Raw genomic sequence first — 14,741 nt, 5'->3', positions numbered from 1 at the left:
TCCGAATTTTTCGAAAAAAACTGTTTTTTCAATTAAATTTTTTTTTTCGACTAAAATTCAAAATTGGTTGATGGTGATTTTTTTTATCGTTTTCAGTAGTAAGAGTGATAAGGAAGACATTCCATTATGACTCTCAGTTGAAAATCTTATTTTTGAGAGCAGATATAAAATAATAATTTTTTTTTATGTTTCTTAAAAGTGTCCACCACGAAACTTTGTCAGAAAATGTCTTTCGTAGTTATCTAACCTCAAGAAATTTTTCATTTTTTTTGAAGTGGTGGAACATAATAAAAAAAAAATTAAAACTATTTTTTTTTCAAAATACTATGTTTCATGCATAGAAACACTTATGCAAAAAATATAGGTTCACATTCGAAATATTGAAGACTACTATAAATATCGGTAAGTCTTCGTCACTGTCTTCATTAACAACAGCATTAACTTTTTCATTTACAAAGAGGCGACACAATATTTCAGCAGGTTTCACTATTGTTGCCAAATATAGAACGTAGGAAAGATAATATATTATAGCTGAAATATGAGAACAGCACCCTACAGTGCGTCTACCATTAGCACAATCACAACAATATCGCCTTATTCCTGAAATCTCATTCTTTTCTGGCTCATTATCAACAAAACAATGGTATGTTTTTGACTCAATAGGCCGAGTCCTCACTTGTAGTTTGATATTTGATGTTGTGTTTACGTATTGCAGTGTTATTGTTCCGTCTTCATTTATTAACTCAGCTAAGTAAAAAACAGCTTGAGACATTTGATATGATCCCGTGAAAAAAATCTTCAATTCTTGTTCCGTTAATTCAGGAAAATTTGTCAAATCATTTGAACAGATCGTACAGAACGGAACTTTTTGTCTCGCCCAACGATTTATTTTTACCTCCAACGCCAACGTATTATCATAATCTTTTTTCGATTTCATTGCAGCCACAACTCTTTCAGAAAGATCAACATCAGAATCCAGTCTTGCTCCAAATTCGTTATGTAAAAAACAAGAAACTCGATAAAAAAAACGTGCTTTAGGAAGCAACTCATTATCTAGATTATGATGGATTCATGATTATTGTATCAATAAAATAAATGAATATGGTATTATATTAAATTTTTATTATTAAATGAATTATGTATTCTCAGTTGAAGAATAGTTTTCTACATATTTTGTTCGCTGCATAAGTGTTTCTATGCATGAAACATAGTATGTATTTTGAAAAAAAATAGTTTTAATTTTTTTTTATTGTGTTCCACCACTTCAAAAAAAATGAAAAATTTCTTGAGGTTAGATAACTACGAAAGACATTTTCTGACGAAGTTTCGTGGTGGACACTTTTAAGTAACATAAAAAAAAATATATTATTATTTCATATCTGCTCTCAAAAATGAGATTTTCAACGGAGAGTCATAATAAAATGTCTTCCTTATCACTCTTACTACTGAAAACGATAAAAAAAATCACCATAAACCAATTTCGAATTTTAGTCGAAAAAAAAATTCAATTGAAAAAACAGTTTTTTTCGAAAAATTCGGAAACCGTTGGAGATAAACAGCTGAAAATCGGGGTGAATTATTTTTGTTCAATGTCAAATTGATCCCCTGTGTTTAAATCGAAAAAGTCGCGGGGGCAGATTTTCCATATATACCCGGCTATACCCTTTCTAAGCATTTTATTTCAATTCTTATAATTATTTTAGTAATCAAATGAGCGCATAACCTAGCAAGCAAGGATTGAAACGTGCAAAAACTCACTTGATTCCTTCATCGGGCTTCTGTTTACTGCCAAATCTGCGGACATAAGAATAGCAACAGGTCACATCTTCTTTGGTATAGAAATGTTGATTTTTTTTATCAATATGCAATACAGCTTTCGTTCCGTTTACATTAACATAAGTGAGCAACTTTTGTTGGCTGCATGAAATGTATTTTTCTTTTCGAGAATATTTCATGGCTTCTTCGTTGAAAGGATCCACGTTTCGGATTCTGCATTCCGGACTCCAAACCAAATACTCTGTGATGAAAGTAAACACATTATGTAAGACATCATTGTTTTGTAGTAACGAGTGAATAATAATAAAGATAACGTTTCCGATAGAGCAAAAAATCAGAATACAGGAATTTACCGAATAAAATTTCGATCTTAAACAGTGTGACTCTTTCTAAGAAGAAAATTTAAAAAACACTACGTTCTAAAGATCTCAGCGTCAGGGTTTCTGCCCAATAGAGTGTTCAACATATACAGGGTCTTTCACGAGGAACCTGACCCATATTTATACGGGAAACTACTGAACGTATTTTCATGAAATTCAGCACTTATAAGTATTTCACGATGCTGATGAAATCTAAAATATTTTCAAGGCATGAGCACCTCCGGTTTTTCCGGAAATGACGTCAACTTCCGTTTTTCAAATTAGAACACAATTTTTTTATTGCAGAAATAGATTCCTTAGAAAATTTCAAGTTATTTTGATGTAACATTTTTCAGTTTTGGTTCGAAAATTCTCTCTGAGCGGGAAAATTCGAAAAAAAAAAATCGAAAATAGAGCTCCGCTGAAACAAGAATAACTTCGAGGTTTTTGGATGGAAAATTTTCATTTTTGGGATTTTTCAAGATGTAAGATTGATGTATCCACTTTAAAAATCGAAATCGCGATTCATGATACAGGGGGTGAAAAAATCGCTTTCAAAGTTAGGGATGACAAAATCGTGAAAAATCAATTTTTTCAAATTAGAACCCCATTTTTTTATGGCAGATATTGAATCTACGTTAAAAAATAATGTGAGTGTATGCATCACACCCTTGCCCTAAAATGGATATTTTCTGAGTTATTCACAAGAAACTGTTTTTCGTCTTGAATTTTCAGCTATTTCTTTTCCCTTCACGCCAAAAAGATGAAATTTTCAGGAACTGTTACTTAAACCATGTTTTAGATTTTACTACCCTAATATGTAAGAGAAAAAAGTTACAGGTTGTTCCTAAATAGATGGCGAATTTTGATTCGAATTTGTATCGGAAACCTCTTTATTTCAACTAATCGGCCATCGGTTTTCTCTCCAGTGATAAATAAATAATTCCTTATGAACCATATGCAAAAACTTACCATGTTTTACATTCTTTTTTTTTAATGATAGATATCATTAATTACATCTGCCAAATTCCTCTTTATTCAGTAGCATTTTGTGTTCACTATTAATTTGGTGATAATTCGGATTAAGTTATAAAATCGATCACTATGCCTAATTTTACCAATGAAGATTATTTAAATCTCATTCTACTTCATGGAGAATGTAATAAAGTTGTAGATAGAACGATTTGACTGTTCATTGAGAGGTTTCCTGACCGACCCAGACCAACGAGAGATACCATTAACAGAACCATGACAAACTTGAGAAATGTCGTATCTTTCGTTAAGAAAACTATACACAGAGAAAAAAGTGTAGTAGAAGATGAGAACAACGAAATAACAGTTCTTGAATATTTTCGTGTGAATCCTCAAAATTCTCTTAAAGATGCCGAGATTGATCTGGGATTATCTCAATCGAGTGTTTGGAGAATATTAAGAAACATAAAATGCACCCATATATAAATTCAATAGATTACAGCATTTGAAGGAAACTGATTTCGTCAGGAGAACAGAGTTTTGCGAAGCTATGATGATTCGATTTCAAGAGAATGAAAACTTTTTGGACTGTATAATTTGGACAGATGAATCTAAATTCACAAAGAATGGTTCTTTCAATAGGCATAACAGTCATTATTGGGATGAAGAGAACAACCACCACTTCAGACAATGGAACTTTCAAGAGACCTGGAGTTTCAATGTTTTTTGCGCCATCAAAAATAATGCAATTCTCGATGTTCACATTTATGATGGGACTTTAACTGGTAAGATAGAACACTACACATGTTTGCATTATTTAAAGAATGTTCTCCCTTAGGAGATAGATATTCTGACATATTGACTCAAATAATTGAGCCGCTAGTACAGAACCATAATGACTTATGGTATCAACAAGATGGCGCACCTCCACACAATTCACTCAATGCGTCAAATATCCTCTACAGGCTATTTGAAGATCGATGGTTGGCGAACAATGGTCCACATCTTTGGCCACCACGTTCTCCAGATTTAACTCCTTTAGACTATTATGTTTGGGGTAGGATAAAAAATATTGTCTACTCAACTCCCCTGACTGATAAAGAGGACTGCATAGAACGAGTCAGAAATGCGTTCAGGTTTGTTTAGATTTTTAGATTCATAGTTTTGAAACTCAATTTGGTTTTTAAACACTTTTGCAGATCTCTTCCTCCCGATGAAATAAGAAGAGCAACGCACGAAGCATTCCTGAGACGTATAAATAAATGTCTAGAAATTAACGGTCAAAACTTTGAGCATCTTCTCTAGTTATAACTGCGAGAGTTTGCCATGGTTCTCCTAATAGTAACTTGAAGTCGGTTTCAAGAAGGGGTGAAAAATCTACAGCATGGTTCAAATAACAGTTCCTAAAAATTTCATCTTTTCGGCGTGAAGGGAAAAGAAATAGCTGAAAATTCAAGACGAAAAACAGTTTTTAGTGAATAACTCAGAAAATATCCATTTTAGGGCAAGGGTGTGATGCATACACTCACATTATTTTTTAACGTAGATTCAATATCTGCCATAAAAAAATGGGGTTCTAATTTGAAAAAATTGATTTTTCACGATTTTGTCATCCCTAACTTTGAAAGCGATTTTTTCACCCCCTGAATCATGAATCGCGATTTCGATTTTTAAAGTGGATCCATCAATCTTACATCTTGAAAAATCCCAAAAATGAAAATTTTCCATCCAAAAACCTCGAAGTTATTCTTGTTTCAGCGGAGCTCTATTTTCGATTTTTTTTTCGAATTTTCGTGCTCAGAAAGAATTTTCCAACCAAAACTGAAAAATGTTACATCAAAATAACTTGAAATTCTCTAAGTAATCTATTTCTGCAAATAAAAAAATGATGTTCTAATTTGAAAAACGGAAGTTGACGTCATTTCCGGAAAAACCGGAGGTGCTCATGCCTTGAAAATATTTTAGATTTCATCAGCATCGTGAAATACTTATAAGTGCTGAATTTCATGAAAATACGTTCAGTAGTTTCCCGTATAAATATGGGTGAGGTTCCTCGTGAAAGACCCTGTATTGTATAGTTTGCCATCCGCAGTTGTGATAATTTGATATAATTTTGGACTTCGATATGGTCACCGCTTTTTGTAGCTTTTGTTTTGTGTTCAGTTCTTTGAAAAGTAGTCACAATTTATGAAGGGTGTTTCCTGACCAAGAGGAATAAATTTGGGGTATTATTATCTGTATGATTTGGAGTAGGAAAGGTCCTGTAGGCTTAATGTGATGAAAATAAGTTATATATTGAGATACAGATATTACCTCACCTGTATAATTTGTGGTAACGTTTACGAGATCTATTAATCCATTATCATAGTAAATTCCTTCGAGTGGGTTCTCGTGATAAAAACAAAGTAGAACCACAGCCGCCAGAAATATTGTGAATACAAATACTTTCTTACATGATGGAGCTTCTACGGATAGGTACATGATAATATTTCTGGAACAAAAAATTTTCATTATGACATATCAAGAATAATCCTCTAATAATTTAACTTTCAAAAAAGAATCCGGAAAAATTTCATTCCAGTACTGAAGATGTGAAAAATGGATAACTTTGATCATTTGAATCCATGAGATGGATTTCAGTCTTAAGATAATATCTTATCAAATATGTTACGCCAGTGCTAACGTCTTGAGAATTCAAAATCCTGCGATATAATATAATAATAATGCTTTATTTCCCATATTTTCAAGAATACAATATTCATGGTATTACTACAACTCTTCTAAATAACATCTAGAAAAATTTTCAATAACAATAATAATAAAAATGATTTATAGTATCTACACAATTCATATCTATCGGGAAATAAAGAACATTTGGAATAAATTGCAATCATTTACTATTAATCAAAGATTATAATCTTTGCTATTAATTTTTCCTCTGTTATTGTCAGTGGATACAACTTCAAAGCACTAACTAGAAATAGTTATTTAATCAACTAGGTTATTAATGAAAGCGATTAATGATTGAGATACATTATTAATATTCGAGATCAATAAACGAGTTGATTACAAGATTTTTCCGTCGACCACATTTTGAATTGAATGTGAGTTCTTGATTGCAAAAATTTTCTATCGATACCTAGTCAAATTTGACACCTTATAAATTTTTTATGTTCATGTCGGAATGTTGATATTCATGCGGCCGATCGAACAATTGGAGTTGTGACATTTTGAGTAATCACATTGTCTTTATGATATCTGTTAAAGAATGTGTCACATTCAGGAGGAAATCACAACCAGTTACATATATATTACTTACATATAAATGTAATGGATCAAGTTCCATTCAGTGTCATTCCGCACATTGAGGAAATATGTGCTAAGGCTAGCAGAACATTGGGATTTGTACTCACTGTACTCAGATCCACTTCGGAATTTGAAGATCTATCGATTCTCAGATCACATACGTGGTCAGTAAACTAGAGTATGCTAACTTGATCTGGTTTACCATCTACAACTGCCATCTTGTACCAATGGATCGTATACATAGGAAGTTTTTCAAATATATAACATTCAGGCGTACAAAGTAGGTTTCTTGAGCGTGTAGCGGATTTATCAATCATCATGAAATGAGAATATCGTCCTTGTTTGAGAGGCATGAGGAACAGTTTGCCAGATTTGCTCAGAAACTCTTAAATTACAGAATTGACTGCCCATATTTACCATCTAAAAGAACGTTCAACGTTCCAAGATTGGTGACGAGATCTTCAATTGGGTTTCATTTGCCTACGGCTCGTACAAATATGTTCGAGAGGTGTCCAGTTTATAATATATGCCGAAGTGCTGACAGACTAGAGGTGAATGTGTTCTGTAGGTTGAGTATTTGAATTTGTGTTGACTTGAGGGTTGGACATTTTATTTCGTTATGTTTCGGAGTTTCGGCTTCGGGTCTTTTCTGAGCGTGGGTTGCATAAATTTTTTTCGTTCTTCCTTTTATCCTTATATTTTTAAAATATGATTGGTCGAACTGTAACACGTAATCTGTAATACTTTACCCTATTATTGAGATTTTCCTGTTGGGTGAAATGAAGATTTATTATTATTATTATACAAAAGACATTTCTTTTCTAGATTGAAGACACCAACATCTAAATCAATGATGTCGGGAGTTATTTATAAAATTCCTTGTCGGGATTGTGACCGGGTGTACATTGGACAAACGGGTCGTTACCTAGAAATTAGAATATCCGAACATCGTCGTGATAGCATTAATATAGACAACCCCCTTAAAAAGAAAGATAATAATACAGCACTAACGGAATTACACTCTTTCAAATGGTGTCGGTTGAACAGTGCAAAAGGTTAGTTAACAAAAGAACCGATATTGACAACCTGAACTCAGCGTATTTCAACTTAATTGGCAAACTAAAAAATGGTTGAATAAACAACGAAATCGAATTCCGTACTTTCATTCATATAGCATATGTCATGTTAATTACTTTGTTTGATGTTCCATCTGTTCTTCGACAACAATTAGTTGTGGTTTAGCTGCCAGTGAGCATGTATCGTTCAATATGTATTTTATGCATCGTAAAATACGATTTTTACTTTTATTTTTACTTTTTAATACGGCCAACTGAAAATGTAGGTAGCTCCCTATTTATTTTAATATTGTGTATTGTGTTTTTATAATAATATTGTTGTGTTTGGTTCATTACTATATTGTGAATCTTTCAGAGCCTCGAAGAAGATTTTAAATTTTAAATAAATCGAAACGTCAGCTGTATTCGGGTTCGACTTTCGGACAGTCCGAGAATGGTTCTAGAACTGCGCAGAGGATTCGATACTAGGGCGCAAAAGTTTTGCGCAGTTCTAGAACAATTCTCGGACTGTCCGTAATTCGAACCCGAATATAGCCGTCGGCGTCGGCACATTTTTTCAAATAAGCCTTTGAATTTACTGACCTTAACCCGTTAAAACATTGAGTTAATTCAAGAAGGTCATCATACAATTTTCGTAGTTGAATATAAGTTTAACTTCAAATGTCGAGTAGTCGAGTGAAGTTTTGGGCGTTTTTTCATATATGCGAAAACAATAATTATACGCCTGACCAGAAGTTTTACTGTTTGCCATAGACATTTACAATTAATTATGAAATTATTTGCAACTTTGAACGTCGATTAAAATTTTAAACATAATGGTTTGATATGTGTAAAAAGCTGTTCGACTGATCTTACCGTACAGGGTGGACAAAATTCGTTGTCTACTGAGGGGATCTCGGGAACTATGAGTGCTTGAAGATAACGTATGACACATTTGATAGCTCTTTTTCAGAGAAACAAAGAATGATGAAAACTGTAGCCTCCTAGGATTCTTCTTGAATTATTTGCAAAAAATGAGATTTTGACGATTTCGCAAAGTTCTCATAACTGTCTTTGAAGTTACAGATCTGAAATTTGAACCTTCTACAGGCAGTTTTTTACGTATCAACTGACGACTCAAAATATTCCTTCATTTCGAATCATTAGGCGAACTTTCGTTTTTTTAAATGCAAAACTTTGTTATTTTCGAATTGGAAAAATCTTTTGTTAGTATATTCTAACGTATTAAAGTAACTGTAGAAGGTTCAAAATTCAGATCTGTAACTTCAAAGATAAAAATGTAATGAGACATCGTCTTGAAATCAAAACAAGATCTTGAAAGTTTCAAGAACTTGGCGACCCCTGTCTTATCGTATTTGTATTCATTATGAAAATTGTAGATAATTAAATTCTAAACAACTTTTGTCTGAAGCAATTTTACATACTCTTAACCGTTCTTGAGTTGGAGGGCGATAAGGGCGAGAAGCTTAGCCACACACGCGAAAGGGCAAGGTCAATGTAGAATCCCAGTCTAATCTACAATTGTCAAAATGACAAGGTATTTCTATGATGACAATTTCGAAATTAGTCACGAAAATTTTTGTGTTCTGTTGTCTGTGACTGAAACTTAGAATGTACTATTTTCCAACGAGTGAATTTTCGTTTTAGCATGTTTCGCTAAACACCTCGCATTAATCGCCATATATCTCAAAAACGTTTGAACGTAGAAAAAATTGCTCCCGACTAAATTTGCGGAAAAAGTTATGCTCTACAACTTTTATAATGAATGCGAAAAAGATTTGACCCAGGGAAGGAGATAATTTAAAAAAAAATGATTTTTGTGAACTTAATGGCCAATTTTTATTTTTTCGGCTTTCTAAAACTGTCAGATTATATTTTTTCCGTTATTCTTGAATCATTAGATTCAAAATGAGAAAGAGCGCCACCGCGCTCGAGAATGTAAACGTGACGTTTTTTTTTGCAACTTTGGCGCCCTCCCACACATTTTCAACACGCTTAAATTGTCAGATTAAGAGAATATATACTTTTCAACATGTAATTAACCACATATATCTTAATCTGATACGCTCGATTATGTACAATGATCGTTTTTTTTTTTTACTATTCTGACAGGTTGTCCTAGACAATTCCCCATATATATAGGTCTAATTTTTGGTAGAGGTACTCTACAGGGTCCAAGGTATGTCCCCTTATAATAATCTGACACGCTCGAGTAAATCCCGAATTTCCCTATTCGGCTCCCCAACTAATATGAACGCTACCTTTCAAGCATCTGATCGTTTGAGACAAGTTTCGTCCCAATTTTGGCAAATAAGACAATCCGACGAAACGCTTTCATCATTAGATATAAGCCCTCAAAAATTAAATATCATCAAAATGACAGCTGTAAAGTCAACGTTGGAAAAATCTCTTCGAATATAAAATGCTTATTATTCTACACCTTTATTTGTAGAGGTACTCCGCGGCTTCTATGCGTAGTTACTAACAATGTCATGAAACGTCAAATTTTCCATAAGAAAGTGAAATGAACTCACCTGTTCCTTCTATTTGGTTGCTCATTATCGCATCGGACAAGGGTAGTGTCAAAAATAATGTTAAATATTTTTCATAGAGTTTTATATATTATGTAATTGGGAGGGTATCACATTTCGGATACAATGGTCGTTCACGAAAATCCCAAAAGATCTGAACCTAATTTTACCTATCGAATTCGCTCTTTTATTGGAAATTTCTTTAGTAAAACTCATACACAGTGATTATTTTAAACCTGGTGCAATAATTTCAAAATATCCTACTCTCATAGTGCAACACTAGTTTAACCAATGGAATTCGCTGACATACTTTAAACTTGACTAATCGAGATACAAGCTTCCAACTATGAAATTTTTCGAAAAGAAACCGAACCACCTTTCTGGGCGTAATTTCGTCAGAGGAAAATAAAGATTGAAATGCTTATACTTCAACTTCAATTTTATGTTGTTTAGTTCGTGAACGATTCGAGTTATGAAATTGATCGAAACTGATTGTTGTCCGAATGTTATATTCGCAATAAAAAAAGTACTTCCACAAAAGAAATGTTATCCAGATATCACGTATCTTGGCTTCTAGTAGAGGGAAAGCAATAATTAAATTTTCTATATTGGGATTAGGAATTATATTAGTTGGGTCCCTTTTTATGGCCAAAAATACACTGCGCAAAAAAATTAACGCACATTCTGAAAATCTCAATTTTAATGAAAGTTAACTCTACATTGACATTATAACTTATTTTTTATGTTCTCTCGGGAAGGTTTTGAACGAAACAAGACACATTAAATGGAAGAAAAATTCAGGATTTCACCGAATCTTATGTGGAAGAAGAGAAATGAAAAATTTTCAAAATACCGAAATGCTGATAAGTGATTTAATACTTGGTATTTCCACCCCTTGCGTTAATTACAGCTCGTCAACGACGGTTCATACACAAAATGAGTGATCTTAAAATGTTCTGATCTAATCCTTCCCAGATTTCTCCGAGTTGGATTCCTAGGTCATTAAGAGTAGCTGGATGATTTTCTGAACTTCTCAGCCTTCTATTGAGGTTGTCCCAAACCTGCTCAATCGGATTGAGATCTGGACTTCTTGATGGCCATTCCATTCGAGAGACTTCAACCTCTTCAAGGTACTCCAGAACGACGCGCGCACGATGGGGTCTGGCATTATCGTCCATAAAAATGAAATTTTCACCAATGTATGGGGCAAATGGCACTACATGCTTTTCAAGAATGCTCCTTATTATTATTACTTATCAGCATTCATAGATCCCTAGGTAGAGGCAGAATCTAGACTCATCTGTGAAGAGAACTCTTTCCCAATCGGCCTCTTCCCAATGGATATGCTCTCTCGCAAAATCCAAACGCGCCCTTCGATGGGCTGGGGTAAGAGCTGGGCCTCTTGCCGCGACACGAGGTCTTAAATCATATTCTCTGAGGCGATTTCTTATTGTCTGAGTGCTAATTTGCACCTCATGAGTTTGCTCAAGCTGAATTTGAAGGAGGCGAGCGGTTGCAAACCGTTGTCTCAACGAAGAAACTCTCAAGTAACGTTCTTGAATGGCAGTTGTTACCTGTGGTCAACATTCTGGACACACTTGTATGGGGAACTCCAAACCTTTCTGCAATTCTTCTGTATGTCCACCCTTCTTCTCGCAAAACTACCGCTTGGTACATGGGCACATTCCTCTTGGGTCAAATTGCGTGTTTCGCGTTGCATAGCGATCGAGTGTAGAAAATCAAACGAAAGACAAACTATTGATCACTAGCCCTTAACCACTAATCATACGTCTCAGAGACGGCACGACCTCATCCTATTCGTCAGATGACCTCTCCCTTTCAACTTATGCCATAGCCCTTCCAGGTAATTTATCATTGTTCCACTCTAACTTAGTACCCTAAAGTTGATTGTCGTATATAGTCTAGTTTTCTATAGTCTATCCAAATCCGAGAGGCCAGCGTAAACAAACTGACTAACGCGTGATCTTATTTAAGGTACTCCTCTTATTGGTCAAAGCTTCAGGAACGCCATGTTTGCAGGTGGGAGTAATGCAGTACCGCATTACGTTTGATTCATTGATTGTATGCGAATTGTTGTGCAGAACTGCAGAGATCATTCATTGCTTTTTCTTTCGTAAATTGGTTTATAGTTGTAGCAAGTTATTCAAGTTACAAGCATTTAAGATAATGTCTCGTACTGATACTGCTGAGGAATCGCGTGTTGACTTAAGTCCTCCAAAAAAGAGACGTCTGAAACGACACTTCAGTGCCGAGATAAAAGATATGATTTTGAATACTTATAAAATTGAGATAATTCAAAATGCAGGAATGTGTTTAAAGGACGTAGAACTCCGAGTTGCTGAGAGACTTGGCATTGGAGCTCGAAGTGTTAGGAGAATTATTTCCGAATACATAAATTCCGGTGTTCTATCACAGCCGGCAACAAATCAAAATCGGACCACCAAATGGGAGTCCTTATCAGATTTCGATAAAAATGTAATACGGCGAAAAGTTCACGAGTTTTTCTTCAGAAATGAACACCCGACTATAGAGAAAGTATTAAAAATAGTTAATGAAGACTCGAACTTGCCAAATTTTAAGAAGAGTACCTTCTCTATAATATTGAAAAAACTTAATTTCAAATATGGACGTCGCCAACGCAACAGTTTTTTAATGAACCGTGACGACATTAAATGTTGGAGAAGAAACTATCTCACGAAAATTAGGACCTTCCGTGATGAAAACAGGAAGATTTACTGCTTGGATGAAACTTGGGTAAATACCGGTCATACTAAATCCAACGTGTGGACCGATGAAACAGTTACATCTTCTCGGCAAGCGTTACTTGCTGGATTATCTACTGGATTAAAAATCCGTCTGGGAAGGTCTTGAATTTTGAGTTTAACCCTTTGGTTTCATAAAGCTTGATCAGAGAATCAACGATCGAGTGACGGATGAACGTCAATTAGTTTTCAGTCGATAAGTTGGTCATAAGCATTCTGAATATCATTCTTTCACCAAATAATTATCTATACACGCCCATTTGATGATTCTCAACTGCTACTCCTCCAATATATTCGGAAATATGAAAGTTTCAATGATTTCCTTCGGGAAATCGAATGCCAAATCGTTGATCGAGCAATCAAAGTTTTGTGAAACTTGATGTAAGTACCTTTTTGGTGGAAAACAATTTCAACATTCTTTTTTAAATGAAGTGAATATATTTTTTCAGGCAAAGGGCAAAGAATTATAGTGTGTCATATTGGCAGTGACACTGGTTTTTTAACTGGAGGACTCTGGACTTTCCAATCCAAAAAAACTGGTGACTACCATGAAGAAATGGATGGTCAGTCCTTCGAAAAGTGGTCGAGGGTATAGTTCCTAAATTGGAGGAAAATTTTATAGTAGTTTTAGATAATGCTCCTTACCATTCAAGGAAAATGGAAAAAATTCCTAATTCACAATTCAGAAAGAGTGATATCCAACAATGGTTGAGGGAGAAAAATATTGATTTCACCCCTGACCTCATAAAAGCGCAATAGTTGCAGATAGTCAGGCAGAACAAAGAAAACTTTGAAAAATACATTGTGGATGAAACCGCAAAGGCCCAAAATATTACTGTACTTAGATTATCGCCCTACCACTGCGAACTGAACCCTATTGAATTGATTTGGGCCGATGTCAAGAATTTTGTGGCAGATAAAAACACCACATTTAAAATGGCTGACGTCCAAAATCTTTTTCAAGAGGCTCTCTCACGGGTTACTTCCGAAAGATGGAGAAAGTGCGTGAAACATGTCAAACAAAAAGTTGAGGTAGACATGTGGAAACTGGATAATATTATGGATGATATAACACCAGTCATCGTCAACTTAGAGGAAAGTTCTGCATCTTCTGACGACACTACGGGGTAGTCACTTTTACAAAAAAAATATTGTTACACATTTATATACATAGTATTTATTAAAGTGGGAACTTTAGATTAATTGTTCATTACTCAGACTCGTAGATAAGCATACACATTTTTCACCGGAACTGGAACACTCAAAAAGTTTTAAAATATAACGCTCTCGGAATTCAATTTATTAGTACACCTCTGCGTTATCACGTTCTTGACGCGTGATCACTTCATGCTGCAATGTTTACCGCTGGCCTCTTGGATTTGGATATACTATAGATATTTCTATTGAAAGATCGATTGCCGTCTCTTAGACGTATAGTTAGCGTTTACGTAATAATAAAAAGACGAGACCTTCTCTGAGTCGTATCATTAGTGATTTGAAATAACGATAGATTGCCGAACTAGTTCGTCAAAAAGTGTAAAAATATCCATAAAAATTTCGAAATACATTTGTTGAAGTGGTTTGATGAAGCTGGAAGTGATTCCAGTCGTAGGTCTCGTCGGTAACCACTCGCGATATTTTATAGACTCATCCATATTTATTTATTTAGCCTATGGTCTATTCGAACATACCCAAAAAAAAGAGTGAACACAGGTATTTACAACACAATACCAGCACATACTTCACAATACAATCAGAATTATTGTCTTCATTATCACAGCTCCAGGCCTAACTGCTCGAGCCAGGAACTGTCAACTCGATCATTTGATATAATAGTTATCCAGAAAATTTGTAGAAAGAAAGATCTGATTTAATGAAAAAACTCCCTCAAAATCTAGTACCTATTACCACAATTAACAGAAGACGTCGAAAAATCCA

The 14,741-nt window shown here is 34.5% G+C and overlaps 1 protein-coding gene across 4 annotated transcripts in view; it reads right to left on the bottom strand.

Annotated features, from left to right (window-relative positions):
- The window catches only part of LOC123313560, a 45,965-nt gene that overhangs the window by 3,175 nt on the left and 28,049 nt on the right, over positions 1 to 14,741 (bottom strand). For 3 of the 4 annotated variants that reach the window (XM_044898497.1, XM_044898495.1, XM_044898498.1), the window contains exons 2-3: positions 5,426 to 5,598; positions 1,759 to 2,017 (exon numbers count right to left, since the gene is read on the bottom strand). In XM_044898497.1, coding sequence (XP_044754432.1) covers positions 1,759 to 2,017; positions 5,426 to 5,588 — 422 coding nt within the window. In that variant the 5' untranslated portion in view covers positions 5,589 to 5,598. Of the gene's footprint in view, positions 1 to 1,758; positions 2,018 to 5,420; positions 5,599 to 14,741 lie in introns of those variants that run through there. The other variant, XM_044898499.1, reaches the window with a different exon arrangement.

The sequence above is a fragment of the Coccinella septempunctata genome, chromosome 5 (assembly GCF_907165205.1).
Source record: "Coccinella septempunctata chromosome 5, icCocSept1.1, whole genome shotgun sequence".
NCBI classification, from domain to species: Eukaryota; Metazoa; Arthropoda; class Insecta; order Coleoptera; family Coccinellidae; genus Coccinella; species Coccinella septempunctata.
Note: the sequence above shows the minus strand (reverse complement) of the source record. Positions and strands in the feature narration are given on the sequence as shown.